General features: G+C 37.3%; 5 protein-coding genes and 1 non-coding gene across 10 annotated transcripts; 4 read left to right on the forward strand and 2 right to left on the reverse strand.

Annotated features, from left to right (window-relative positions):
* The first annotated feature begins 701 nt into the window (after positions 1 to 701).
* Positions 702 to 4,504, forward strand: LOC119986884 (L-2-hydroxyglutarate dehydrogenase, mitochondrial). The gene is made up of 5 exons (XM_038831576.1): positions 702 to 1,036; positions 1,106 to 1,387; positions 1,533 to 1,969; positions 2,914 to 3,073; positions 4,140 to 4,504. The coding sequence occupies exons 1-5, from the start codon at positions 743 to 745 to the stop codon at positions 4,251 to 4,253; spliced, it is 1,287 nt and encodes a 428-aa protein (XP_038687504.1). The 5' UTR covers positions 702 to 742; the 3' UTR covers positions 4,254 to 4,504.
* Positions 4,505 to 4,836: 332 nt separating this feature from the next.
* On the forward strand, positions 4,837 to 8,802 carry LOC119985173 (myb family transcription factor PHL7-like). Of its 2 annotated transcripts, XM_038829379.1 has the most exons (7): positions 4,837 to 5,138; positions 5,596 to 5,817; positions 6,800 to 6,876; positions 6,991 to 7,033; positions 7,150 to 7,207; positions 7,506 to 7,575; positions 8,230 to 8,802. In XM_038829379.1, exons 2-7 carry the CDS (start codon positions 5,610 to 5,612, stop codon positions 8,476 to 8,478), a joined length of 705 nt encoding a protein of 234 aa, XP_038685307.1. In that variant the 5' UTR covers positions 4,837 to 5,138; positions 5,596 to 5,609; the 3' UTR covers positions 8,479 to 8,802. The 2 variants fall into 2 exon arrangements, with proteins under 2 accessions (XP_038685307.1, XP_038685315.1); XM_038829387.1 differs by lacking the exon at positions 4,837 to 5,138 and having other exon boundaries at positions 5,637 to 5,821; positions 8,230 to 8,579.
* A 328-nt stretch (positions 8,803 to 9,130) lies between these two features.
* LOC119989830 (ABSCISIC ACID-INSENSITIVE 5-like protein 3) lies at positions 9,131 to 13,451 on the reverse strand. 3 transcript variants are annotated; one of them, XM_038835582.1, is made up of 5 exons: positions 12,947 to 13,451; positions 12,792 to 12,847; positions 11,682 to 12,516; positions 11,527 to 11,598; positions 9,131 to 9,544 (listed from the first exon to the last, which is right to left on the reverse strand). In XM_038835582.1, the coding sequence occupies exons 3-5, from the start codon at positions 12,426 to 12,428 to the stop codon at positions 9,437 to 9,439; spliced, it is 927 nt and encodes a 308-aa protein (XP_038691510.1). In that variant the 5' UTR covers positions 12,429 to 12,516; positions 12,792 to 12,847; positions 12,947 to 13,451; the 3' UTR covers positions 9,131 to 9,436. The 3 variants fall into 3 exon arrangements, with proteins under 3 accessions (XP_038691510.1, XP_038691494.1, XP_038691502.1); XM_038835566.1 differs by having other exon boundaries at positions 11,682 to 13,069; positions 13,183 to 13,451; XM_038835574.1 differs by having other exon boundaries at positions 11,682 to 12,847.
* A 1,038-nt stretch (positions 13,452 to 14,489) lies between these two features.
* On the forward strand, positions 14,490 to 14,563 carry TRNAV-AAC. The gene has a single exon. It is a non-coding gene; the product is annotated as a tRNA-Val (tRNA).
* Positions 14,564 to 16,863: 2,300 nt separating this feature from the next.
* LOC119991628 (UBP1-associated protein 2A-like) lies at positions 16,864 to 20,446 on the reverse strand. Of its 2 annotated transcripts, none has more exons than XM_038838010.1 (2): positions 18,745 to 20,446; positions 16,864 to 17,295 (listed from the first exon to the last, which is right to left on the reverse strand). In XM_038838010.1, exon 1 carries the CDS (start codon positions 20,298 to 20,300, stop codon positions 18,756 to 18,758), a length of 1,545 nt encoding a protein of 514 aa, XP_038693938.1. In that variant the 5' UTR covers positions 20,301 to 20,446; the 3' UTR covers positions 16,864 to 17,295; positions 18,745 to 18,755. The 2 variants fall into 2 exon arrangements, with proteins under 2 accessions (XP_038693938.1, XP_038693930.1); XM_038838002.1 differs by lacking the exon at positions 16,864 to 17,295 and adding an exon at positions 17,575 to 17,944 and having other exon boundaries at positions 18,745 to 20,443.
* Positions 20,447 to 20,700: 254 nt separating this feature from the next.
* LOC119986910 (adenylylsulfatase HINT1) lies at positions 20,701 to 23,294 on the forward strand. The gene is made up of 5 exons (XM_038831603.1): positions 20,701 to 20,845; positions 21,220 to 21,277; positions 21,884 to 21,973; positions 22,455 to 22,572; positions 22,899 to 23,294. The coding sequence occupies exons 1-5, from the start codon at positions 20,790 to 20,792 to the stop codon at positions 22,964 to 22,966; spliced, it is 390 nt and encodes a 129-aa protein (XP_038687531.1). The 5' UTR covers positions 20,701 to 20,789; the 3' UTR covers positions 22,967 to 23,294.
* Positions 23,295 to 26,422: the final 3,128 nt, after the last annotated feature.

Below are 26,422 nucleotides of genomic sequence, written 5' to 3' on the forward strand. Positions count from 1 at the left end.
GAGATAATTGGGATCTAAGTCATTTTCGGTTTGGAAAATAGGGTGAGTTACAGGTCTTTTGCTTAATTTATTATTATTATTTTTACAGTTGGCCCAATAAGGATAAGCTCACCCGCTCAAATGGGCCCAAGTTGCACCAGCCTCATGCAGTTTGGAACATGGACCAGACTACACAGACTGGACGACTGTCCCATGACCTTACAGAGAAAATAGTAATTAACAAGAAAAAATTTTATGCCAAGAATTCCCAAGTTCATCTTGACACTAATGTATAAAACAAAGTTACAGCAATACTTACACTGTTATTGCGCCAAAGATTAGCACAGGTTTGCGACCGTATCAATCAGCTATCACTTCCCATAGATAAGAAGTCAAGGCCCTTCCGAACATAAATGCAGATCCTCAAAGGAATAATTTAACAAAAGATATTTAGGGTATACATTTCTTAAAAACGAACTACGACAGAGACAGAATAATATTTGTAGAAGTATACTCACCAACATAACCAGCATGTTTTGATACTACGATCGTTAATAATGCTTCAGCTTAAATTTCAACCACACGTTATTCGCCCATTCTTGTGGACCGGCCCAATACAATCTTCCTCCTCTAGCGTGGTCGAGTGAGTTTTAACTTATTAACGGCTCGGCCCAAATGATCTGGCCCATTATTGCCCATTATCCAACACACTCTCCCTGTCTGCATCCCGGGTTCATTGACTTCATCCAAAGGAACTGGGACGATGATCATCAAGCAAACATTACAGTGCTTGAAGAAAAAGCGAATCATCGGACCTTTCACCGGATTCCGAAGCATTCACGTGGATAAGAAAGTTGCAGGCTGTGCAGCGACGGAGAAGGTTGACTGCGTCGTGATCGGGGCAGGAGTTGTAGGCTTAGCAGTGGCAAGAGAGTTAGCCTCAAGAGGGAAGGAGGTCTTGGTCCTCGATTCCGCCTCCACCTTCGGAACCGGCACCAGTTCCCGAAACAGCGAGGTTATTCATGCCGGCATCTACTATCCTCTTAATTCACTCAAGGTCAGTCTCCTTCTCTTTTATCAGTCTACTGGTATATCTTTCTATTTATTTGTAATGAATGTCTTGCAGGCGTTGCTTTGTGTGAGAGGAAGGGAATTGTTGTACAAGTATTGCTCCGAATATGGGGTTCCTCATAAACAGATTGGTAAGCTTATTGTGGCTACTAGGCCGTCGGAGATTCCCAAATTAAATCATTTGATGCAATGTGGAACTAAAAATGGGGTTCTGGACTTGAGGATGCTGGAAGGCTTTGAAGCAATGAGGATGGAACCTGAACTGCAGTGTGTGAAAGCCTTGCTATCACCCGTTACTGGGATTGTCGATTCCCATTCTCTAATGCTATCTTTAGTGGTACGAATCTCCTTTGATGAATATTGATTCTTGATTCTTGATGCTCAATGTTTTATTATACATGTTGTGAATTACCTTTTTTGTATTCTAGTTCTTTGAGTTATGACTGCTTATTGATGAAATGTCAACCCAAATGTGAGTCCAGGGAGATGCGGAAAGTCACAGGACATCTTTCTGTTACAATACTACTGTGATTGGTGGTCATGTCGAAGGAGATTCTGTGCACCTTTACATTTCTAAGAACAAAGATCTTGAGAACTGGGATGGGAATTTTCCATTGGACCTAGAGCTTGTCCTTGTTCCTAGGCTTGTCGTGAATTCTTCAGGATTGAGTGCTATGGCTCTTGCAAAGAGATTTCATGGTCTAGATAGTGCTGCAATTCCTCCTGCATATTATGCTCGTGGATGCTATTTCACTTTATCAAATACTAGAAGCCCTCCTTTTAAACGTTTGATATACCCTTTACCTGAGGATGGTGGCATTGGAGTGCATGTCACTTTGGATTTGGATGGCCAGGTCAAATTCGGACCTGATGTTGAATGGATCGATGGTATTGATGACATATCAAGCTTCCTAGACAAGTACTCTTCCTCTAGTCCCTTGTTCTAACTCTACATCTTTTGAAACTTTTTACTTGGTTGAGTGGGTCAATGTTAAGTAGTTGCTGCCTAATGGCCAAGTCAGTATGTAACATGGTAACTCTGGAGAAAAATTCGCTCGGATCTTCAAAATTGAATCACCAAGGAAAATGGTGACACTTCTAGTTTAAGAAGAATATTTTGAGTAGAGATGTGGCAGTCAAAGCAAGAGTGTTCGACTCTCTTTTGAGGACCAACAAGATAGCAATAAATGAACAGAGTAACTGGAACCACAATTGTCTTTGATGTCTCACTTCATGTTGACACTAGACATCCACTTTTGTAATGGAGACGCTTCTAACATTTGTGGCTAGTTAAATTAGAGGGTAGATAAAATCCAATTACTATGTCGGCTGCTCTTTCATTTTCAAATTAAAAATCTGTAGTTGGTTAGTGCTAGAAGATTATAAGGACCAAAACCTATAGCTTATGTTTTGTGGATTTAGTTCTGCACTTTTTTCTATGATTCTCAACACTTGCCAGAGGGGTTTTTAAAAGTCACAGATAGGCACATTTATTTTTTCCATTCGAGTTTTTCAGTTAAGAGTGAAATAGCGTACTTATTTTTTGGTGCGTTGGGGGTTACTGAAATGGACATCAAATACTGGGCAAAGATTTAGGTTCTTTTCCCGGAAACATTCTCCACATATTATGTGGGGTAATGGTATGCGTACATTTTGTTTGTCCCTGACCTTTTCCACTGCGGGAGTCACGTGTATGGTAGTTGTTTACGTTTTTTTATTTAAGTTCTTTTTGCATCTGCAGCATAAATGTATTTGATTTTACTGTTGTCTTGGTTTCCCTAAGTTGTGCTCTTTTTTATTTGCATGTTGCAACACCTCCTCATGCTTCTTTGAAGAACTCACATTGGTGAGGTCTTTTTCCAGGTATGACTATACTGTAAATGCCAATCGTGCAGAAAGATTTTACTTGGAGATAAGGAAGTACTTCCCAAATCTCAAGGATAAATCTCTGGAACCAGGTTATGCTGGTATCCGACCAAAAATTTGTGGTCGAGGACAGTCTCCGACTGACTTTCTGATCCAGGTATGTTCTTCCACTCTCCCTTTATCGTTGAACTTTTCATTTAAATTGTCTGTATGTGGCACTCTGCATCTTAAAATAGCCATTTTAGTAAAGATGATGTCGAAACATTGTGCCCTATAGTATATATATACATAGCTGATGAGTCTGTATATATTTTTATTAGCGGTAAGAGACTACCATCCGTAAAGGAATTTAACTTGGTTTTGCTAGCTTCTCCTAAAAATTTAGATTTAGAAAGTAAAATGTTTAAGTAACTCCATATTAAGTTAGAAATCCACATAGTATATTCCAACTAATTTCTCTTATGGATCCAAATGTTGATCCCAAATTGCTTGGCATGAAGACTCTTATGATGATGACTCCGTGCTAATAGTCATTAATTATCTGCAAACTCAACTGATGCTTTCATTTTTTGCATGCATTTTGATTCTCTGGAATAAGTTGAGTTGCTGATCTGTAAAACTGTGGTGGTGAACTTGAATTGAAAGACTCAAAAAGATTGAAAAAGCAGTCTTTCAAAGATTGTAATTCAGAAGAACGAGTGGCTCATCTTTTCTTATAGTGCTAGAGAAAGCCTTCAAATGTCTGCCTGATAAAACAGTCTATTGCAAGCCTGGATAAAGGAGAATGGTTGCAGTAGGCTGGTAGTTGCATAAAACTTTTCCATAGCTTATGAACATGAATCGACAAGGGAATCTTTGGAGCATAGTGAACTCCAAACTCCACCTATCTTATCTTATGGGTTCATGATTCATGTAGGTGGGCCAATTATTTGGGATCAAAGTTCTGATAATGATGATGATTGGCACCTTTAGAAAACAGAACTGAAAGGTTTGAAGGAATGTCAACCTCTTCTTAAGGACTCTTTATAGTATTCAGGCAGACCCTTAACTTGTGATTTGAATAGTAGGTTGGTTATTTAGTCTTCAGTTCTATTTCCATTAAAATCATCCTGTCATTCTGAATGAGATTGAATACGTTTTTACTAACAATGAAACAATGACCGGATTTCATTGTCCAATTTACTGTTAAGTAACCTACCATTTTTGCAAACCTTGTCGTGCAGGGAGAGGATGTTCATGGCGTGCCGGGTCTCGTAAACCTGTTTGGAATTGAGTCCCCTGGTCTGACATGTAGCATGGCAATTGCAGAATACATAGCCAACAGATTCTTGAGATAGAGACGTAGATTCCAGGAACAGGTGCTTGGATTATAAACAGTTTTGATCATCACATGAATATTTTCCGTAAGCTGCGGCTATTCCAATTCCAGAAGTGAATGCTATAAGCATCCTCATCATAAACAGTTTTCTTTTCTTTTAAGCATGTACAGTTTATTTGTTTTTCATCACATCAGTTTCCACCCAACATGATGATATCTTTGCAACATCTGCAACATAAATCATACGCAGAAGTGGAGAATTTCGTCAAATTTGATCCTGGCATTAGTTTCCCAAATCAGCTCCACGAAATCCTGGCATTAGTTACCCTAGCAAGCCGACTGGGTATTTTTTGTTTCTCTCGGTTTCGTTGGTTGCAGCTTTGCAGGAGAGACGCCCAAAAAGAATTAAATTAATAGCCCAAAAGTCCATAAAAACCCAGTGTCTTGGCCCGCTCTTCTTACCAAATCCATTATTTGTCGGCCCACTCTGTACTTCTGTTTTTTTTATTATAAAAAAAATGATGAATTTTAAGATGTGGGGTCCACTCCGAAGCCCCAATAAAACGACGCCGTACTTTCTACGCTAACTTCCACAGAGACAACGACATTGTCGACGACGTCTTTTCCTTTCCTTCATCCTCTCAAATCAGAATCCGAATTCCAGATAATTATCGTCGGAATTCAGAAGCCAACCAATACGAAACCCTAATTTACACGTAGCGGGAGATTTTACTGCAAGAGACTCGCGATTCCGACCCGCTTTCAGACGGTCGAAACACGCCGTTTACCCACCTGTTCAATTACGTTTATACTCACAATTTTGAGACCTCAATTCGATTCTCTTTTTGGGTCGAGCAAATGATAGAACCTGGAAGCTCACTTGATCACGCTTGAGTCTGTAGAGGTAAATTCCGGTTTTAAGTCTTTTTATGTAAATTTCCCATATTTTGGGTGTTGAGTTTGCCTTTATTACTCCGTTTATATTTCCTTACCGATTCACTAAATTCCTAATGGATTTTTTGGAATGTTCGATCAAGAACTTTTCGTGTGTTAAATATGAACTTCGGTGGGTTCTTTGCTTGGTTATGCACATTTGGCTTCTGAAGGATCAGCATAATATTGGAGTTACATGATCGCTGCTAACCTTTTATTTTATGTTGAATAAGAATCTTTTTTGTTTGTTACGTGGAGTTGTTTTGTACGATGTATGGCTTTGCTACATGATAGTATACACCTTCTATAATTGTTTTATTAGTTAATTGTATTTCTGCAATCCAATATATTTATGTGATGTGTCCTCCTTTTGGAGGAAATCAGAGCTGATTTCTATGATTTTCTTAATGGTGTATGTGATTTAGCAGTCTGTGGCGCAAATATGTATCATGCCAAGAAATTTTCAACTGCGAGCTTAGTGCCGCATAAAACTCAAGATGCCGAACAAGTTGCCAATGCTGGAAGTTTAGGTGGAGCTGGAGTAAAGAATAACAGTCCTCCTGGAGGTTCTGGGAAACAGCGTTTGCGGTGGACTTCAGATCTTCATGACCGCTTTGTGGATGCAATCACACAACTTGGTGGACCAGATAGTGGGTATCTTGTTTTTTAGTTTATGAACTTGTTGTACATTGTTTTCCCTTTCTTTTATTAGGATAATGTAGTATGCAACAGATTAGAAAGCAAGAAACCATAAATAATGAGTGTTCATTCCATGTTGTATTAAATAGTCATTTCCTTCACATTGATTGCTGACATTTTATCTTCTTATTGCTAGCAAAACAATTAAGGAGACTGTATTGGGCTACTATGGTGGTGGATTGATCTTTCTGCAATTATGGATAGATTGCTTTAATTTTAATATGTAGGATTGATATCTACCTCTGGTTTTATAGTTTACATTAGGTATGTTTTAGGAAAATGAGGCCTTATATGGTAACTTTGTCAATAAGCTTACGTGGCTACATTTTTTTTTCGGCCCTGAAGTGGTGTGCTTCATTTGCAGCAAAATTCATTAGATCTGATTGCTTCTTTTTATTTGAAATGCCATCCTTCTTTCTGGTTGCTAAAATCTACCAGAATTCTCAAAAATTTTGATAGCTAATGTAAACACTTTTTTTTTAACCTTGTCTGGTTACGAGGTTCTGCTAACTTTCTAAAGGATACAATCAAATTTTCCCTGCTTTTATATTTGTTTTAAAAGAGAAATGGAAGTTTAATAGCATGCATAACTTTTGTTAAGCATTACTCTATTAGAGGATTGCATTTCTGTTGTTGTACTGACAGATTTGTGCTATTCTGGTGCCTTTTTCTAATGAATCCTTTTACGGTCTCCATGCAGAATTAATAAATTAGTTCTGTTGCATTAAAAATTAAAAAACGAAGCTCAGACGCTCCTTGTCTTTAGGTTTTAACTACATTCATTTTTTGGGAGGTTGTGGTGTAGTTTCTTTGGTATAAGGCTTCTCAATCTATGCTATCTTTGTCTCAATGCGTATTTTGCATCAATTAAGCTGACATGCATGGAAAGTCTTTGATTCATTTACATATGCTTTTATGCTTTGTTTGTTTTAGGGGCAACACCGAAAGGTGTCCTAAGAGTGATGGGTGTCCCTGGACTTACCATTTATCACGTGAAAAGCCATTTACAGGTACATAATGCGGATTTAACATTTCCTTTTGTCTACGTAGACATATTATGTTGTTGTTAATACTCCTGCCTGCATGGAAGTAAATATTATCATTTTTCACTATTGGTTTTACAGAAATATCGCCTTGCAAAATACCTGCCAGAGTCTTCAGCTGATGGTAAAGCTGCCTTATTTTCTCATATTTTTGTGCCAGTGATGCTTCCCTTTCTTCTTCTTTTTCTCAACATTGAATAAGATGAATCTGAAGTTTGAAAGTTCCTCAATAACTTTTAGGTTTCAAAGACGAGAAGAAAGGCTCTGCAGAAAGCCTCTCTGACATGGATTCTTCCCCGTGAGTATTCTGTGTTCTTCCAGAGTTGTTTTACTTCTAAAATTCTTTTGACTCATCTTTCATGTTCTCAACATGAAGGGTGTAATTAGGAAATGAAGTTAAGAACTTCCTGTCTTTCAACACTAACATAATAATTGGGGCCCAAGGGCTTCCAAGTTTTGTGTGGAGGAGATTATAGATAATGGGCTCACCACATATAACCACATGTGTGCGTCACGCAACCCGACTCGGTCGGTTCTGTTTCCACTTGTGTGGTGATATGTAGACGGATTGATAACATAATTGTAATTTCATTCAGGGGGGTTCAGATTAATGAAGCATTGAGAATGCAGATGGAGGTCCAGAAGCGTCTACATGAACAACTTGAGGTTTGTGTTTTATGTTTGTTCTAGTGAAGTTTTATGTGCAACATTTAATCATGTTTGGGGGGTAGGGCAATGCCAGGTTTTGTTTGAGTCTTATATAATTGGACTACGTTTCAGAGAGAGTGAGTGGAAAAAGAACCGTTATAAAAACTGCTGTGATTTTGTCCTTGCAAAAAATAAGAATTAAAGTTGGGTTTGCTTTAAGAATTTTGACCTTTGTGAAAGTTTTGGAGAAACCCAATGTCTTAGTATGGTAGTGTTATTTACTCGTGGAGGATATGAATTCAACAATATATATCACCCTCATTCTGTCAAGGTTCTCCCTTTGATGTCGTATCTTTAACAGTGAGGAGGATCATTTAGCCAGCCTGTCTTAAATTTTTGGGAGTTTGCTTGGGCAGCGTTGCGGCCATCTTCTCGTAGGGTACCTGGAATCAAATTAATATTTAGTTCTCTAGTATGTTCCCCATGCTGTAATGGTTCTTTCTGAGAAAAGACTTAGGAACTGGTTTTTCAAAATTTTGTTATGCATTCGATTAGAGATAGGTTCTTCAGTCCACTATTGTACATTTCAAGCAGGTTTATTCTGGAAGGATATCATGGAGAATTCCCTATGGTACGAGGAGCAACATTTTTACATAATCCTTCTTTTTTCAGGTGCAGAGGCAGTTACAAATGAGGATAGAAGCCCAAGGAAAATACTTGCAGAAGATCATTGAGGAGCAGCAGAAACTAGGTGGGGTGCTAAAAGCTTCTGAGCCACTGGCCAAGGAGAAGGAAACGGCCTCTCCAACTGAGATGCCTCCAACTACCCCATCAGGAGTGTCTTCTCCCCGTAAGAAACCAAGGTTGGATGATGATTTGAGAGATGACAGCTGCTGTTCCCCGGTTCCTACAGAAATCTGACCAGAAGAACATCTTAATTGGGACCAAAAATTGAATCTTGGGGATGGGATTGAAAGATAGAGAGAAGATGGCGGCGTTGCAACATGGCCTATCGAACTGGGCCCCATGTGTAAATCTAAGTAAGAGCTCTCTTTGTCATTAGTAACATGCTTGTCCAGATACAGACCACGCTTGTTGGAAGTGCATACCTGTAATCAATTTATGGTTGTATAATTCAAAACAATGTGTAGTTGTTCCATTGCCTTCTCTGTAATTTGCATAGAAGTTGAGATTCTCAGTATGTTATAGTATTCTTATTTGATGAGAAGCTGGATTTCATCTGAAGTGTTTGATGCATAAGATTTAAGAACTGCTGAAGGTTGCCTATCCTAGGGAGGTGGAGACCAACGGACCAGAGTTTGACTAGCTATCTGATACCCTACAGCTTGCACTGATGCTTCTTCAGGGAGAATGGACAGATTCAAGCCGTGGGATTAACAGAGAGTAACCAGTTAAGGCCATACTTGGAGGTTCATTTAGTAGGCTTTTAAAATAGTGTAATAAAATGTAAAATCTATTATATCAATTATGCTATCTATAACCATAGACTAAAATCCTTGTACCAAACATGAAAACAGGTCAGTCAAAATGCCAATGTGCAGAGCTTCTAACTCCAACGCTGAAACTCATTTACCAACGTTATTCCAAATGACTTGCATAAAATGGCCTATGCAGAAGCAAAGCAGAAGAAGCATAACCAGAGCAAAAATTGATAGAAATACAGTTTTATATGAGAAAAAACTAGGAAATTTCCTTGTGCATCATGACTCCAAAAGAAACTATAAAATGTACGTACATACAAGGAAATGGTTCATACTGAGGGGTCTTGGGGGCAAGCAACGACAATTATCAGCAGAAGAAGCAACAAAAAAGCTCGAGAGGAGAAGCTCCAGCGGCAGTCCCCTGAATAATGCATCTTTTAACCATTATGTAGTGACTGGAAAAATATCAGAGGGGCTGAGCTTGTCCTCCGAAGCTGATGCTTAGGCTCGATAGGAGGAGCACTAGGCAAGACCTTATCCAACTCCTGAAAGGAAAAATTCAATAGGAAAAAGAAATAATAAATCTTGAATTCAGTATGAAAAACCATATTATTTCTTCGTCCACTATCAGAGGGAAAAAAAAAAAAGTCGGCAAAGCACCCACACAGGTTGTACATTGTATGCCAAAAATGAGATGTTAAAGCTAATAGAAATACTTCAAGAAACAATAAGAGAATTCTGAATGTCAACCTTACCACGCTGATCCAAAGTCAAGATAGCATGCAGAAAAAATGGTGCAGCAACTAACAAGAATCAACCTACACATCACAGTATTTGGTTGTGAAAAACAATTTGCACAAGAGGGATGTATCTAACTAGTAGAATCCGCTTGTAACTTTCAACGTTACATGTTTCTTAAACAATGTTTTCACGTAACAGCTCATAAGATCTAACCAAATTTAGCACTTGAATTTTGCTCCATAAGACTCCCACGAGATTGATCTCCACTTCATCCAACTTGGGGTGTCATATTCTTACAGGCAGTCTTGTAATCCACAAATCAACTCATGCACTTAGGACTATGTTGAAAGAAAGAGTTCAATAGGTTTTTTAATTCAGCAGATACAAACAAGGAGGTTGCTGCACAAAACATAGATGTCCGAACAAAGAACCAGGGGAAAAAATCTCAATTTTTAACAAATATTCTGCTCGCAAGTTTTAACATAGATGACATGCCACTACCTGAACCTGCCTAAGATGTTGCAGAAAGGCTTCCACAATGAAGTTTTATTCTTGAGCTCTATTTAAATTTACCAGACCAATTAGAGGTTATCAAATGAATTGTTTGCCTAGACCATGTAATAACTTTCAAAGGCCTTGATCTTTACCCTTCTAAGTTCTAATGAAAAATATATAACTTCAATCCCCGTTCATTATCTTGGGGTGTTTATGAAGATACTTCCCTACAGAACTACAAAATGGAACCGGAGATCCATCAGAGTTAAAAACAACTTGCGTTGTTTATATCCGGTCATAAATCTCCGGCCCGCTCCCAGAAAAGAAGCCCTTTCACCCGTAAAAACCTGCAACCTCAACCACCCCAAGATCCATCAAAGCAGGCCCGACATTAGAACAACTTCTATTGTTTTTATCGAGAACCTCCTGCAGCTATACTCTCATTCATCCTTCAACCAATCATCATCAAGCCTTGCCTTTTAAAACATTCATGAGAACTATTAACCACTAGCCCACAAGCCCTTACCGAAATACTAACACTGAAATTCTCATCAAAACTTTCACAACACAAACAACAGTAAACATATTTCCAAATCTAACATACCATAGTGATTTCAGTAAAAATTACATGTAGCCCAATGATTCTGTCACACATACAAGAAATATAACTTGGCCATGACAGCTTTATACATTTGTCACGTATAAAAATAAAATACCCTGGCCATCGAATTTGGATCAGAATTGAAGTGCAAGCCACAGAAAGGTTTTAGCCGGGGAAAAAAAGCTTATTCATAGGCATCTCAAGAAATGTATCAAATAAAAAGGCTTGAACAGATTTTTTTATCGCTGTAATGACATCAAGAAACAAATTCATAACTTGTTCGTCTCAAACCTTGACTTCGAAAATTAAAATATGAAAGTAAGCAGCTACTAAGACTCGAAGTGATGAGAATTTATTGAATGGGAAGACAAAACATGTCCTATCCAATAAAAACAAAAATGAACAAAACCGCATTGAAAGCAATGAAATGATTGTTTATATCTATATTATTAGATCCGCAACAAGATCATTCCATCTATCCATCTAGAGATGGTTAAACCAAAAGTTGGTGCAAGACTGTTATTTAGTAGGGGACATGAAGTAACTACCTGCATCCGTTTCTTGAACTAAAATGAATGAAAAATCAAGAGGCAACGCATAATCAAACAACTAAGATACACAAGAGTCAATACCACAAAACATATCCAAGTAATGAATAAAAGCTGCCAGTAAGATGAAAATAAAGCTTACACTTTGTCTTCTGAGTATTTCGTTTTCCTCTTCCAAGCACGATACCTTGATCTCTAGCTCATGCGTATAAGCCTGTCCTTCAAAACATAAGCTCCTTTAAGTCCATATAGTAAGAAATGATAATCAACGACAAAACAATTAGATCAAATCTTAACTTGTTTCCTGGCTCGTGACCGCGCTGCAGATTCCCTGTTCTTAATCATCCTCTTATGCCTCCTTTCAACAGTCTTCTCAACCACGTCTCCTCCAGGAGCAGCCCTTTTCCGTCCAGCTGCTGACTGTGTATCTGAAAGAGTGCCCATCAAAGAAGAGGGTGACATATTCATTTGAACATCACCATAAGGGCCTTCCATCATACTCAAAGCCATAGGCTGTTGAATCGAATGGCTTGGCATAAAAGCGGACATCATATGATCTTCATGCTGTTGCTGAGGCTGCTGTCCTGAAGGGAGCTGGAATTGCATCCATGGATTCTGTTGTTGTTGGTTATTTTGCTGCGGCACCAGAAATGAATCAGCAACAACTCCTGCTCTCGCCAGGAATTCCTCAAGGGTCATCTCACCAAGAGTTACTTGTGTTTCTGGGTCATTAGTCCATTGTTCTTCCTCCTTATCATTCTTCTTTAGTTGTATATCTTTCCATACCTCATAGACAGTCTTCTTACTAAGATCTCTGGACAATGTGAGGCTCTCTTGCCCAGGCAAAGACGAGGCTGAATGATTTTGGGGAGCACCACCATAATCGATGCTTTTGAGAAGCTCATCGAGATTCATGCTTCCCAATGGTTTCCCCAAATTACTCAATTTGTTCTGGACCTCATCGAGGGTGAGACTGAACATTGAGCCTGGCTTTGCCAACGATTGAAGATTTGGCTCTTGAACTGCATCACCTTCAGAACCCATTGTCTCAATCTATCATTTATTATATAAATTAATCTCCAGAGGGCTATGTGGCCCTCTTAGAAGAACAGTAAATATCTTCAATCTCAATCTGACCAGATAGGATAACATAACTCAGAATCGGATCAAAAACTATCTAAAACCTATCAAATTAAACCCAAACAAAAGGTAAAAACACTTATGAATGGCTTCAAAATTTCCAAATTGAAAACAAAAAACAAACCCAGATACCCATTAAAGCTTAAATGTCAAACAAAATCCTTAGCACAAAGAGAGACTAAGAGATTCAGAGCAGAAAGGCAGGGAAGTCGAATGAAACCCAGATCAAATAAAAAACTAGAAACTGCAAAAACCGATTATCACCACCTCAGATAATAGGGAAAAAATGGAATCTTCAAACGAATAAGAACCCAGATATCAAGCTGCAAATAACCAGAGCCAGAAAGATTCATAAATAGATGGACTCTATTTAAAAAAACACACACACACACACAAAAGAATAAGAACCCAGATATCACCACCTCAGATAATAGAGAAAAAATCGAATCTTCAAAAAGTCATCTTAAATGGAATCTTCAAAAAGTCATCTTGCATGGACTAGGTTTCAACATTCTCCACAAAAGAATAAGAACCCAGATATCAAGCTGCAAATAACCAGAGCCAGAAAGATTCATAAATATATGGACTCTATTTAAAAAAACACACACACACACACAAAAAGCTATGTGAAAGAAAGGGAAAAAAAGAAGGGACCTACATTTTCTACTAGAAGCAAGAAGCAAACAATGAATCAGAACGTTGCAGAGAGGAAATGTGTGAAAAAGAAAGTGAAGTTTCGAGTACAAAATGAGAGAAGAATCCACACTTCTGTCGTATGTGAATTAAAACAAAACACCCAAAAAGCAAAACAAAATCTCAGAGAGGCTTCCCTCACCGCAGGATCCGATCTGATGAATCCATAAAAGGAAAAAAAAATTAATTTTCAATCTTCTTTTTCAAAAGTGCAAGAATGGGGACATTTCCCAATTCCCATTTCAATTTCAATTTTTAGTTCCCCTTTTTCTTTCTTTCTTTTTATTGTTCTCTGATGTTTTGAAATCTTTTTACTACTTTTTTATAATTTATTGTGTGGAATTGGATTATTGTCATTAAAGTCAAGATCTCTTTCAACATAAGTTGATTAAGTTCTTATTTTTTGTTAATATATATATATATATATATTCATTATTGAGAATGATTTTAGTGTGAGAACTAAGAGAGCTTGAGAATGGTGTGAGAATGAACAGTGCATGCCTAGTGCTTAGTGGGTAGTAGTGGGTCAGCTTCCACACTAGTCCCAGGTTTGAGGGGGTATATTCCTCTTAATAAAAGGAACAAACTCATCCGAAAAAAAAGAAAAAAAGAAAAAAAGGAACAAACTCATTCTGAATCACATGTTTATGTTTATGCACCCATCATCAGGATCCGCGTGTGCATTCCACCAAGAACCATTCCACGTGCACACTGTCTCTTTGTTTGTATACCCCTCTGTACTCTACAACTATACTTATACACGTACTCTATACACTCCTCCCTCTCGCAGGACTTTTTCTGCTGCAATCCGTACATGCAGGTGTACAGCACTTGTTTATTTTTCTCTCCATATTCACATAGTTTATTTACTTCATTTCAAAGAAGACGAATTAGTTATTGTCAAAAGCCAATGCCCTGTCAGGTCAGGTTGGGCAACCGAGAACACTATAGGTGGCTACACACGCAATCCAGCTTGCTAGACAATACTAAAATATAACTTTTTAATTTAGCTTCTCTTAATTAAGACTCAAGAGGTTTAAACTTTAATACGATGAGACAGAGACAAGTGCCCCACCATACGTAATTCACATTTCAGAAGCTAGATTTAACATTTCCTCTAAATCCCAAATATGAGCTTCTCTCAATAGAACAAATGCAGATACATATATATATATATCATAAAGAAGCACATGAATGAAACATCATATTTTTAAAGTGATAAGATAGATTACAAACATTATGAATCAACAGAGTCAACAAACTTCACAAGTTGGTTTCGTGGTGTAGTTGGTTATCACGTCAGTCTAACACACTGAAGGTCCCCAGTTCGAGCCTGGGCGAAGCCATGATTCTTTTTTCTTTTTTTAATTATTATGCAATTAATGCATTGCGTTGCCAAAAAATTTCCAATTACTCAGAGAGAGAGAGAGGGTTGCCTCCTCAAATAATGATATTAAATATTAATACTAACCTAGTACTTTACGAATTAAAGCCATGATTCTTTTTTCTTTTTTTTAATTATTATGCATTTAATGCATTACGTTGCCAAAAAATTTCCAATTACTCAGAGAGAGAGAGAGGGTTGCCTCCTCAAATAATGATATTAAATATTAATACTACCTAGTACTTTACGAATTAAATTTATTATATATTACACCAAAGCTGCAAAATATATATATATATTATATATCCACCCACAAATCCACCAATACCCAGATGAGTCGAAGGCAACCTGGAATACCTTGTCAATATTCGCAACTTGATTAATTCCACTTTGGCTAAGAAAATTTCTTGTCAGACTAAACCCCCACCAAAATTCAAGTTATTTGGCTGTTCCGTCATTTTTATTCATAATTTGAATTTTCATGTTCCATATTTAACATTTCAGAGATGGGGAAATCACTTAAATTATCAGAGCAGATAACCAACCAAGCACAGCCTAACAATCTAATATGAGTAAGACCCAATTAAAGGCAAACAAAACTTTATTACCGCAACCACCTAATCAAAGAGAGCCATTAACTTCACCCACAACTTCCATTGGCCAATCTACAATGGTAAACGCTAAACTCCAAACACTAGCAAATAACACTAAAGTAACACTAAGTATCAGATGGCATACACAATCTTCGCATCAAATCCCTACTCTTGCAAGTTCTAATTAGACATTGGGCATATTTCTTCCTTCAATTCAGCAAAAATAAGGCACGTATTTCAAACTCTCCAACTCATTTGGATGACAAAGACTAATAATTAAAACACCTTCTCAAAAAACTTTCAAAAAAACTCTGGTTGCTCCGAATTGGAACTTGTCATGTAGAAAGCAAACTTTCTTGGCTCAAACGGTAAAAACAGTTGCTTTGCAATTTCAACTTGTAAATTGTAATGACAGCATCAGCACCATAAAGCCAGCCCATGCACACACAAGAAACCCAGAATTTACAACTGATGCCGTGTTCAAAACAGTCTTAGGCAAATCAACATCCAGGAATAAACTTACAACCCATGTGTATTTTCGTCCTCTTAGTTTACCCTGATGGTAGAGTGGTGGTGGGTTATAAATTTTTAAATTTCAGAGGTTCTTACCAGGAATATACAGAGCTAAATCATCCATCTCCATCCAAGATACCACTACGTAGTAAACAAAGACTACAAATTACATTCATAATCTCAGAGCACCATGGCGGCCATACACTAAAAATATGCAGTCGCATAAAATGAACTTGCATCATAGCCCCAGCAAAGAAACTGACTTCAGTGCATAAAGACCTGGGCATTATCTTTAACAAGCTGGAGGGGAAAAGTCCCCTTTTAGGTGACTTATGAAATGCATCCCACCAAAAATGCAGTCCAACTAAAATAAATTATCAAAGCCTCCACCATACAAATCAACAAATACATTCACAAAAAACCCAAATTACAATAAAAAAAATTTAAAAAAAAAAAGAGAAAAATAAGTCCAACAAGCTCATATCCCACAAATACGCACAGGTTATCTTGACAAAATGAACTTCTAATTCAGCACCCTACAAACGGTTGGAGGAGAGCCAAAAATAATATCAAACTCTCAACAAATTCAAGCAAACTAAAGGACTTTAGAAAGTTAAGCCTAAGACAATGAAACGCAAATGTTCTACAATGTGTCTAACCACCATGTTTGAAAAAACAAGACAGGTTTCAATTGAAAACTTTTGAATGTAATACGACAGGTAAAAGGACAAAAGTATGACATGAAACAATGGTTCTTTTGATCTTTTCTGTCCTACATTTGCTATTTTGCAACCCTTATAAGCTGTTATTGATTTATCTAAGTATGCCCATTATGTTATGCTCGATGTAGTACAGAGACGATGTGAGGATCCCGATATTAAATCTAACTCAACTAAAATATTCAAGAAATTAGTAATGTAAGTTTAATTTCTTACCTTCCACACATGTCAACTAGTCTGCAGACACTAACACCAAGAAGTGAATTATGGAAAGTTGAACAATGTATAATTTGTTGTTTAGTGCATGAAAACAAGTTTAACCAAAACCCTAAGCAAACAGTTCATTGTTCTAAACTTATATCCATTTTCTCCCCATCTCTTAAAAATATGAGCGAACTTCAAGTTTTATAAGGCAAATCTTTGGTCAACACAAAACAATCTTCAAAAGTTCTTCAAAAAGATCCAACTGCAAAGACTTTACCGAATGTAAACAATAGTTGATGTTTACAAAAATAACCAACACGAAGTTTGAACAAGATGTTCTCAATTTGATTTGAGTAAGACCGACAACGAAAACACTTGGAAACACCAAAAAAAGTAATTCTAAACAAGCTGCTCAATTTACGCACACAGAGTAATTTTAAAGCAGTATTTTACCCTCATAAAAAGGAAAAGTTTCAAAATCGTTTCCTCAGTTCTATGCTATACCCTAATTTTATAATTAAAAAACCACATGACAAGTTTTCCGAGGAAATGAACTCTGAAATCAATCTGAAGATCGAAGTTATATTATTCAACCCAACCATATGGAAAATCCTTAGTGCAAGTAAGGCATAATTTCTATAGTTGCTCAAGCTGCATAAGGTCACCTGCAGTACAAAATGAGACAAGCAATCTGAGCAAGAGTGATTAGATAGCCGAACACTGAGATTCAAATATCTTGAACACACCATGCATTAATACACAAGTTATTCAGGAATATGGCTTCTGAATTACAGCTGGACAAAATATTATTTACAAAATCATAAATTCACAGCAATTAAAATTAAGGAATCAATGACAAAAACCATCTTAGAGCAAAAAAGAGCGCTTTCGAAATATATAACAATCCTTAACAAAAATGCATAAAATTAATTAATTCCAAAGACTAAAAACGCAAGCAATATTTAATTAACAAATAGATAGATTTCAAAGGTATTTTTGCTCATTTTTACCAACTCCACAAGGTACAAATAGATACATAACGAAAACTAATAAGACTGTTCTCAAAGCTTTGAAAGCAAATATCAAAGACCAAAGTAGTACGACATTTTGGAACAGATTAAAGGTAAGGGATGCAAGGCAACCAAAATAAATAGAGAAAACCGAAACTCCATTTAACAGTTTTAAGAGTCTGCTCTCTGTCGTAAGCAAAGAGTAACTTTTCAGCATAAATATAAAGACTTCATTTGCATCGTCTCCTTAAAACTTCAGAAGATTCACCAGGGCGGTACTAAAAGACTGATGAACAAAAGGAATCTGCAAAATGCATAAAAAGATCATTTCATAAAAAAGATTTCAGAAACAAATCCATCGGAAATTAGTAAAATTTTGAAATTTGAATTAACGAAGGTCTTGATTAAAGCTCTGGGAAATAATTTTTTCGGCATTTAACCATACCAAGGAAATGCTACTTTATTTTTGCAGTAAAACTATTAAAAAAAAACTTAAGAAAAAGCTGAATAAAACATGATTAATTTAGAAAATGATCTGAAATCATTTGTTAAAGTACAATGCAAAGCACTGTTTATCTCCATGCAAAATGAAAAAAAGTCGGAACTCAGAAGCACAATGACAAGTATCAATTTGCTTCCATACCTTGTATTAGCAGATCAACTGGTAATACATTGTGTCACAAATGAAGTCTAAATACATAATATCACAAAAAATACTAACCAAAAAAGTTTCATAGTTCAAAATCCATTACCATTAACCATTCATTTTATCATCTAAGCACAAACCTGTGGAAGCTAAGATCACTTATTCAGAATCAATAGGCCTGCAAACTAGCTAACGCCATAGAAATGATACAGACAAACATAGCACCACTGAGACTAATTGTGACAATTAAAGATTTCTTAGCCAGAAATTTGACAACGGGTAGCTGAGACACCGAAATAAAGTAAGAAATGTTCAGCATGTTAGCACGCTACAAAAGCAATAACCATGATGCTTCAAAAGCAATTAGGCTAGTTCTATGTAGATGCATATTTATTTAGTCTACTATCCTACCGGAAAGAATAAAACTTCAAGGAACGCAAAGCAACAAATTGTCATACCTGAGGGACACTTAATGCCCCATATAAGGTCCAACACCACCAAATTGTCCAACACCATGCTGCCCCCTTCCAGACCCACCCTGCCCTATCTGCTGATTTGGATAAGCTCCCTGCATCCCAGTCTGATTACCATAACCTCCCATCACTCCAGGGTTTATATTTGCCTGGGTCCCATATAAAGCCTGTAGTCCGGTAGCAGCACTTGGCATAGCCTGAGTAACTGCAGCAGCAGAACCCAATGTCCCGAGCAGATTATTTAGCCCCAAGCCCGCACCCTGTGTTGCCAGCAATGCTGTCAGGGCCTGCCCAAGAGCTGGGTTCAAAGCCTGTGGTGCAGCACCCCCTTGATTGAACCCGCCCCCTTGATTGAACCCAATACCAGCAGCTGGTGCCATTAGATGCCCACCCCCCGCTGCAGCTCCACCAACAAATCCCTGATTATCATTCCTTCGGAATTGCGAATTGTGCTGACCATGATGCTGCCGCTGATGACCTTTACCTGGTTTTGGCCCATCAATAGCCTTCTGGCAGTGCAAAATATGCCCCTCAAAGTTCTTGTGGGGCTCCTCTAGGGCCTTTTTTGCGCTCTCAACTGTCTTATACACAAACAAGCAAAATCCTTTGGGCTTCCCAGTTATCTTATCGAGCCCCAATGGCCCTTCCTCAATCTCTCCAAATTTGGAAAAGAATGCTAGCAACTTCTGTGGATCCAATTCAGCCCCAACATTGCTCACATATATCTTTCTCAGTGTAAATTCGGACAAGGGCTGCTGTTGAGGCTGAACGGCTGGAGCAGTGCTAGGTGCGGGGACTGGGCCAATAGATGCAAGCTGGCAAGCGGCAACCCGGTTGCCAATTTTCTTCTGGGGCTGCTTCAAGGCCTCACGAGCTCCGCGTCTAGTCTTGAAGAGGATGAAACCGTATCCCTTGGATTTCCCCGAAACCTTGTCACAGACGGCCTTGCAGTCTTCAATCTCCCCGTACTGCTTGAACTCGCTCATAAGAATCTCGCCGTTAGTGTCCCAGCCAAGTCCATGAACGAAGATCTTACGGTGCACAGGATCCTCATCGGCAACTCCCCGAATTCGATCCGCCACATCGCGGTGAGAATCCGCAGCTTCGCATAGCAGCGTAACAAGTTGTTCTTTACTGAACGGCTCCAGAAGCTTCGATATCGGTTCATCGACATCATCGCCTTCTTCGACTGCTCCAAGATTCGACGTGGACGTATTCTGTAGCGTCTGATTGCTGGCAGCCTCTACCGTCTGATCTCGGGCATTCTGATCTTCGTGTTCGTTCTCTTCCTCCTCCTCCACTCCCTCTTCTTCTTCAACTTCTTCGTATTCCTCCTCGTACTCTTCTTCCACTGTTTGTTCGTATTGATTTGTGGATTCCTCTTCTTCGTATTCGTCCTCGTACTCTTCTTCCACTATTTGTTCGTATTGATTTGTGGATTCTGGTTCCACTGCGACTGGTTCCAACTGCTGCTGCTGTTGTTTCTGCTGGGGTTGGGTTGGCTCGATGGAGTCGGCATCGTGCTTCCGCTTCTTTGCCATACTGTGACGAGAGAGCGAGCGTTACTATTCAGGGAAGAGAATCAATTTGAAGGCTAGGGTTTGGAAATCCAAAATTCCCGATTTTGGAGAGTTTGTAAAATACTTTTTTCCGATTTATTTTTTCCTGTTCTTTTAATGTGTTAAAGTCGATGATCGCCTGTCGCCTGAAATAGAAAATCGATTTGATTTAAATTCCACTTAAAAATAAATAATAGTAAGACATGGGCCGGGCCTGGCTCAAAACAAAACAATCGGCTATTGGAGGATAATTAAACCAGGGGCCAGGCCGAGCTCAAAACAAACAAGACCCAAACTGCTCTTACCTTGTGGAGTACATATTGTGCTTCGGTGGCAGGACCCGATTGGCCGAAATGGCGATATGATGACGTGGCTAGACCCCATTCGGTCAAGGAGGCCGAACGCTAGGCTAAAGAGGGGAAAGGCAGCCGACTTGTAGTGTTAACCTCTCAGTTGTCTCTGAATCAAGCCATGGCCTCAGAAAAAGAGGCTGCTCTTGCCGCCAAGCCATCTGATTCTCCAACGATGTAAGCTTCTGCTTTTCATTTTCATCTCCCTTATTGTGTGATCGGGTTGTCTCTTTTATCCCTTATTTGAATTTAGCCGGTGGTTGCTTGAGCATTCAAAAGCATGTAATTTTATCGTTAATCAACTGGGTTTTGATTTCTTGGATTGGAAAATGTTGCCGATTTGCTTATAATTATCCCCTTCTAGATATATGGTTGCTTATAATTTTGTTGGTGAGAGAATTGGAATGTATGGGTTTCATCTGGCTTTATCTCTCTTTGAGTTTAATTTTGTGGCAGCAGTTCATCTTTTGGCCTACAAGTTTGTCTCTTACACAACATCTCTATCTAGATTTATACTTAGCGCATTGATTATTCGCTTATCATTTCTGCAGATTTGACAAAATTATTAACAAGGAAATACCTTCGACTGTGGTGTATGAAGATGATAAGGTAGTACCTTGGTGTATTCCTATTGCTGATATTTTCTTCTTTTGGTTGTTGACATCATGTTGTTCAGAGCCTTCCTCTTGCTAAAGATCTTACTTTAATGTTTTCAATGATAAAGTAGTTTGTTTTAGAAGCCTGCTTCTGTTGGGAACTTTTTAGTTTTTATTGCCCTTACTTGAAAGTGGAAAAAGTCAGAGCTTGTTATTTGACTCGGTTGGTTAGAAACTTAGAATTGATTTCAGCTTAGAAACTGATTGGTTTCTGATTTCCTGATAAGTTTACCTAGTTGGTTGGAATTGATTTGTGGATGTTGTAACTTCATATAAACTCGATCTTCTGTTTCCCCTAAGCTTACGGTTTCCATTAACATTTAGGATGCTCGTGAAGCCTTTTATTTAATGTGGATGATGCCTGCAGATCTATCACTGTTAAGCTTCTTGAAAGTTCTGCAAATATACCGCATTTGTTCTCTGCTGTTATCTAATAATGCTTTCTTATCTTCGTCATCTGTCTTTCTGTGCGCTTGGTTTTAACTATTTCTTGGTTAGATGTATCAATTCAGTTGGCATATCAGTCTTTGCTGTTTATTTTGTCTTTTTATGTTCTCAGGTTCTAGCTTTTAGGGACATATCTCCCCAAGCTCCCACGCACATTTTAATTATTCCAAAAGTCAAGGATGGTTTGACTGGAGTCTCTAAGGTACTTTTCATTTCTTGATATTTCTTAGAGCTAAGATGACAGCAAATTTGGTACTTTTTTATTTCTTGATATTTCTTAGAGCTAAGATGACTGTAATTTGGATTTTCGTATTTGAGTTTTCTGTATTGGAAACGAAGGGCTACCTACTAATGATGAGTGATTGTTCGCCTTTTATATTTATCTAGTGTTCACACCAGAGAAGCTTCGGTGTGAAAGAAAATATAAAGCAAGTTGCCTTTAGCTAATATCATTGTTCTTTGAAGAGCTTGGAAAACTGATATCGAAAAATCAAATTTATCCATTGTGATTTATTCTTATTTTCTTTACCTAAAGGCTAAATTCTACACACACTAGCGTTTTCTCTCCTGTAATTCATGATTTTTAATTAGCTTACTACTTTGCACTTAAGAGAATACTTCACTCCAAGACAACACAACCTAATTCCATTTTCTTGTGATTTTTGTGCCTATCTGTTTCCTAGGCTGAGGAGAGGCACGTTGATATTCTTGGCCGCCTACTTTACACCGCAAAGCTCGTTGCCAAACAGGAAGGTCTTGATGACGGCTACAGGATTGTGATCAATGATGGCCCAAATGGATGTATGCATTCTCTCTATCAATAGTGCTTAAGTAAACGGTTCTTGTTTTAAATTCAAATTTTTAAATAGACGGAAAAAAAAAAAAGGAAGGAAGGGTTCATGCACAAACACATGGGAAAACAGAAAAGTGGCGGCAAAGAATAGTAGAATCAAGAATACTTTTTCTTGAGAGGTTTTTTTTAACCATACAGGCTCATGGAGTCAAATTATTTCGACCCGTCTCCAATCTTTACACGTTTACTGTCTTGATTTTGCCTTTCTTTCTATGTTTTATGTTTTTATGCATCAGATTGAGAATTATGATTTGAGCGGTTTGCTTCCCTGCAGGTCAATCTGTTTACCACATTCATGTTCACCTTATTGGGGGACGTCAAATGAACTGGCCTCCTGGTTAAACTAGCTGGAGTTACAATTAACTTGGGCCAAGTGAAGGTGGAGGAAGAATTTCAAGATACCATTATCCATGAGCTTCATCTGCCTCGCTGACGGTTCCCAAATCTATATAAAAGAGTTGGCTTGTTCAACTTAATCAGTGTCTTAAAATAAAGGAGATGAATGGACTTGATGTAATGAATTCGTGACCTGCTGTCTCTGGATTAAAAACCGGTTAACTAAAACTTATTTGATGGCTTTGAGCATTCGACTTTGAGAGCTAGATTCGGTTGCTTTCTGTTGAATTGGTAGTTTGTGATGTTTTATCTTCCTATAGATTTCTTTCAGGGGCCATCATAGTGTTCACAATACACTTCTTTTATTTTGCAAATGCTTATGATTGTGAATGAATATCAAATAAGAACCAAAAAGGGAAGATGATAGAGAAGATGTTTGTGGCAAACCAAGGAAATGTCTAATACATAACCAAACAAGCAATCCTTGTCTTGGAAGACGGTAGTGATACCAGTGATGCCTGAGACCTTAAGAAACAATCATGCAGCTTTATAATGCAAAGAAAACAAAATCTTCACTTGCTTTCTTCAGCTTCAGGCTTCGGATTGCCATGGATTTGACTTTCATAGTTTTGATGGTTGTTCAAGGAAGTCCGGTGATGCAGCCGACACCGGAAGGATCCTTCATGCTTTGTGGGAGAACAAACGCAAGTTCTTCCAAAGGCAGTGCTTGATAAAGAATCAGTTGACCAAGATTTCCTCATTATACTATGTTTCAGAGGATTTTCTTTGCTGCTGAAGTCCCCGTCCCTCTTTGTTTTCTCTTCTGACATTGTTTCCCTGCACAGTTAATTCAATGAAAAAAAAAGAAAAACAGAGGGACTCTAACATAGAGAATACAGACGAACATTTGACATAAAAACATTAAAAGTCGAGTTCCAAGAATTTTGGGTCCTAGAAAGCAAAACTAGATTAAGACATAAACATGGTACATCAAGGTAGGTGAAGAACAATATGCCAGAGAATATACACTCCTTATATTTCCATTTGAAATGGGAAATCATCAGGGCAAGAAAATCCCAATCAAAATCTTAAATCTCCATGCAAAAAAGAGAGAAACAACTAGTTATATTATACGAGTGTAAGAATCATTTATCAATTTACAAGAATCACATAAATAAATTGCTTGTGCTGCATGCATACCTGGTTGTTCTCCTAGAACTTGATAATTCAACAGAAAACTGATGAGATTTATGGCTTGGAATACAAAGAAAAGGGCTTGGAAGAGGAGGAGGCTTAGACGTGAATAATGCTACAGAAACACTTAATTATTCAATAATTCAAATCTTTGAAAAGTTATGGTCAACTAATAATGGCATCTTTTACCTTCTTCTTTTTTCCCAATTGAAAGTTGCATAATTTAGAGGCCAAGTCAAATGAAGATGTTCCTCAAAACGTGACTTCCATAATGTAGCCAATCAAGGTTTTTCAATTATGGTAATTAAATGGTTTACATTAGTTAACATTGTATAGTTTCGCCTGGAATTTTGTGTTTACATAAATTGGCAAAAAAAATGTTATTTAGTTGTGATGAATCAAAAAAAAATACATGTATTATGCTTTAAGATTTAAAATTTAAATATTTGTTTAAGAAATTTAATTGTGTTTAATTATTCAAAAGAGAAAAAAAGATATTTGTCCCAGCAACTGGGATCCCAATGATTCGGCAATGTGATGGGCTCCACATGCACTCTAAATGTTTTCTATACACCTCAGCAACTGGAACACGACTAACGCTTCTGATTCAAAACTAATCAAACGTATTTTTGAATTGTTAAAAGTTATATATAAAGACAGGAAAAGGTTATATATTTAAGATAAAAAATTGTATGTAACATGAAAAGCAGCATAGTATAATTTATATAAAATGTCCCTGATGAATAATGGCAGAGAATTACAAGATTAATATTAGAGATCAAATAATTTGGACAAACATGATTTATAATGAAATTTCAGTGAAAGAAAATGTGACCCCATAGTTTCTTAATAAATAGTGTACCTATAATAGAAAGGCGAAACCATAAGTTTTAAATTTATTACTTATCATTGTTAAGTTTTCATCTCCAATGATTTTTTTCTATAACCGAGAACAACATGTCGACATCAAACAAATCTCTCAGATTCATTGCGAATTGTTGACGAATATAGAAATGTCCATTATTAATTCGTAAGTTGGTTAGCCAGGTTATATTAGTGTTGCATTTGCTGTTTTTTTTTTTTTTTTGTTAATCGAGAATGATACTATGCAAGCTCAATCTTTGAACATCTAATATAAGTTTAAATAATAATAGTAGGGCAAAGCTCAACGCATAACCATAAAAATATTACTGGGATAACAAGAGAAGGAAACAAATAAATAAAAAATGTTGTAAGAATGATTAATGAAATTAATTAGCGTGACAACTTTTTGGTGTCTCATTCCCTATGCATTGCAGGCGTCTGAATATCTTTCACAAGTACCACTCCTACTTCCTTTTGCATATGAATATAATGAACATTAGTTGCAAATCACCAAAACAATGTTTGTACAGGACCTTAATTTCATGAATATAAACTTCTACATAAATGAGGAGCTCCTCATTCATATGAGATGTAAGCAAAACCATTTTAATGAAATATTGGAGAAAACTAAATCAATGTAATTGATTTGGGAGTTAATGTTAAATATGGTATTTATAACTTTCAAAATGAACAATATCACAAACCAAAGATCGAGGAGAGCAAAGTTCGAGAAGACGTTACACACTAGTCTTAAAGCAATTAATTGTCTGCCTATAAAATGTGTTTGTAATTTCGGCTCCCATGTCTACTCGATCTACATACCCCACGACAACACCGCCAAAGGATTACTACGATGAATGTCAACATTTTAACACCAAGAGAGTATTTACACTCATTTAGTTGTAGAGAGAAAAACAAAGATGAAAACATTCTCAATTCCTAAGAGAACTAGCCTATTTGAAAGGCTTAAAAGAAGTCAAATAATAACTGATTTTCAGTTTCAAAATCAATGGGTGATTAAACTTGATTTTGAAATTACAACGGTTTGTGACTCTTAGTCTGACTAATTTGCATTCAATATTCCAACAGTTATTTGTGTTACAAAAATATGATTATTTATTGTCGGGTCGTATACTATCGGTCATCCATTGGGCTCGGAGCTACGATGCTTCCTCTATCTTCTAATTACACAACGATGGCAGTGATAACCATGGCGGTGATAGTTGGAACAACTGTGGTTTGATGGCTTTGAATTCAATGATAATGATATACGAAACCCTTAATAACTCCAAAAACCAGACAATTATTGTTCATTCATTTCTTCTCCTTATAATTTTCTGTTGTTTATGGCTATTTATAAATCTTCTCATGAAGTGAACTATACTTATATAGTTTTAAACTTTT

This window comes from Tripterygium wilfordii, chromosome 3 (assembly GCF_013401445.1).
Source record: "Tripterygium wilfordii isolate XIE 37 chromosome 3, ASM1340144v1, whole genome shotgun sequence".
NCBI classification, from domain to species: Eukaryota; Viridiplantae; Streptophyta; class Magnoliopsida; order Celastrales; family Celastraceae; genus Tripterygium; species Tripterygium wilfordii.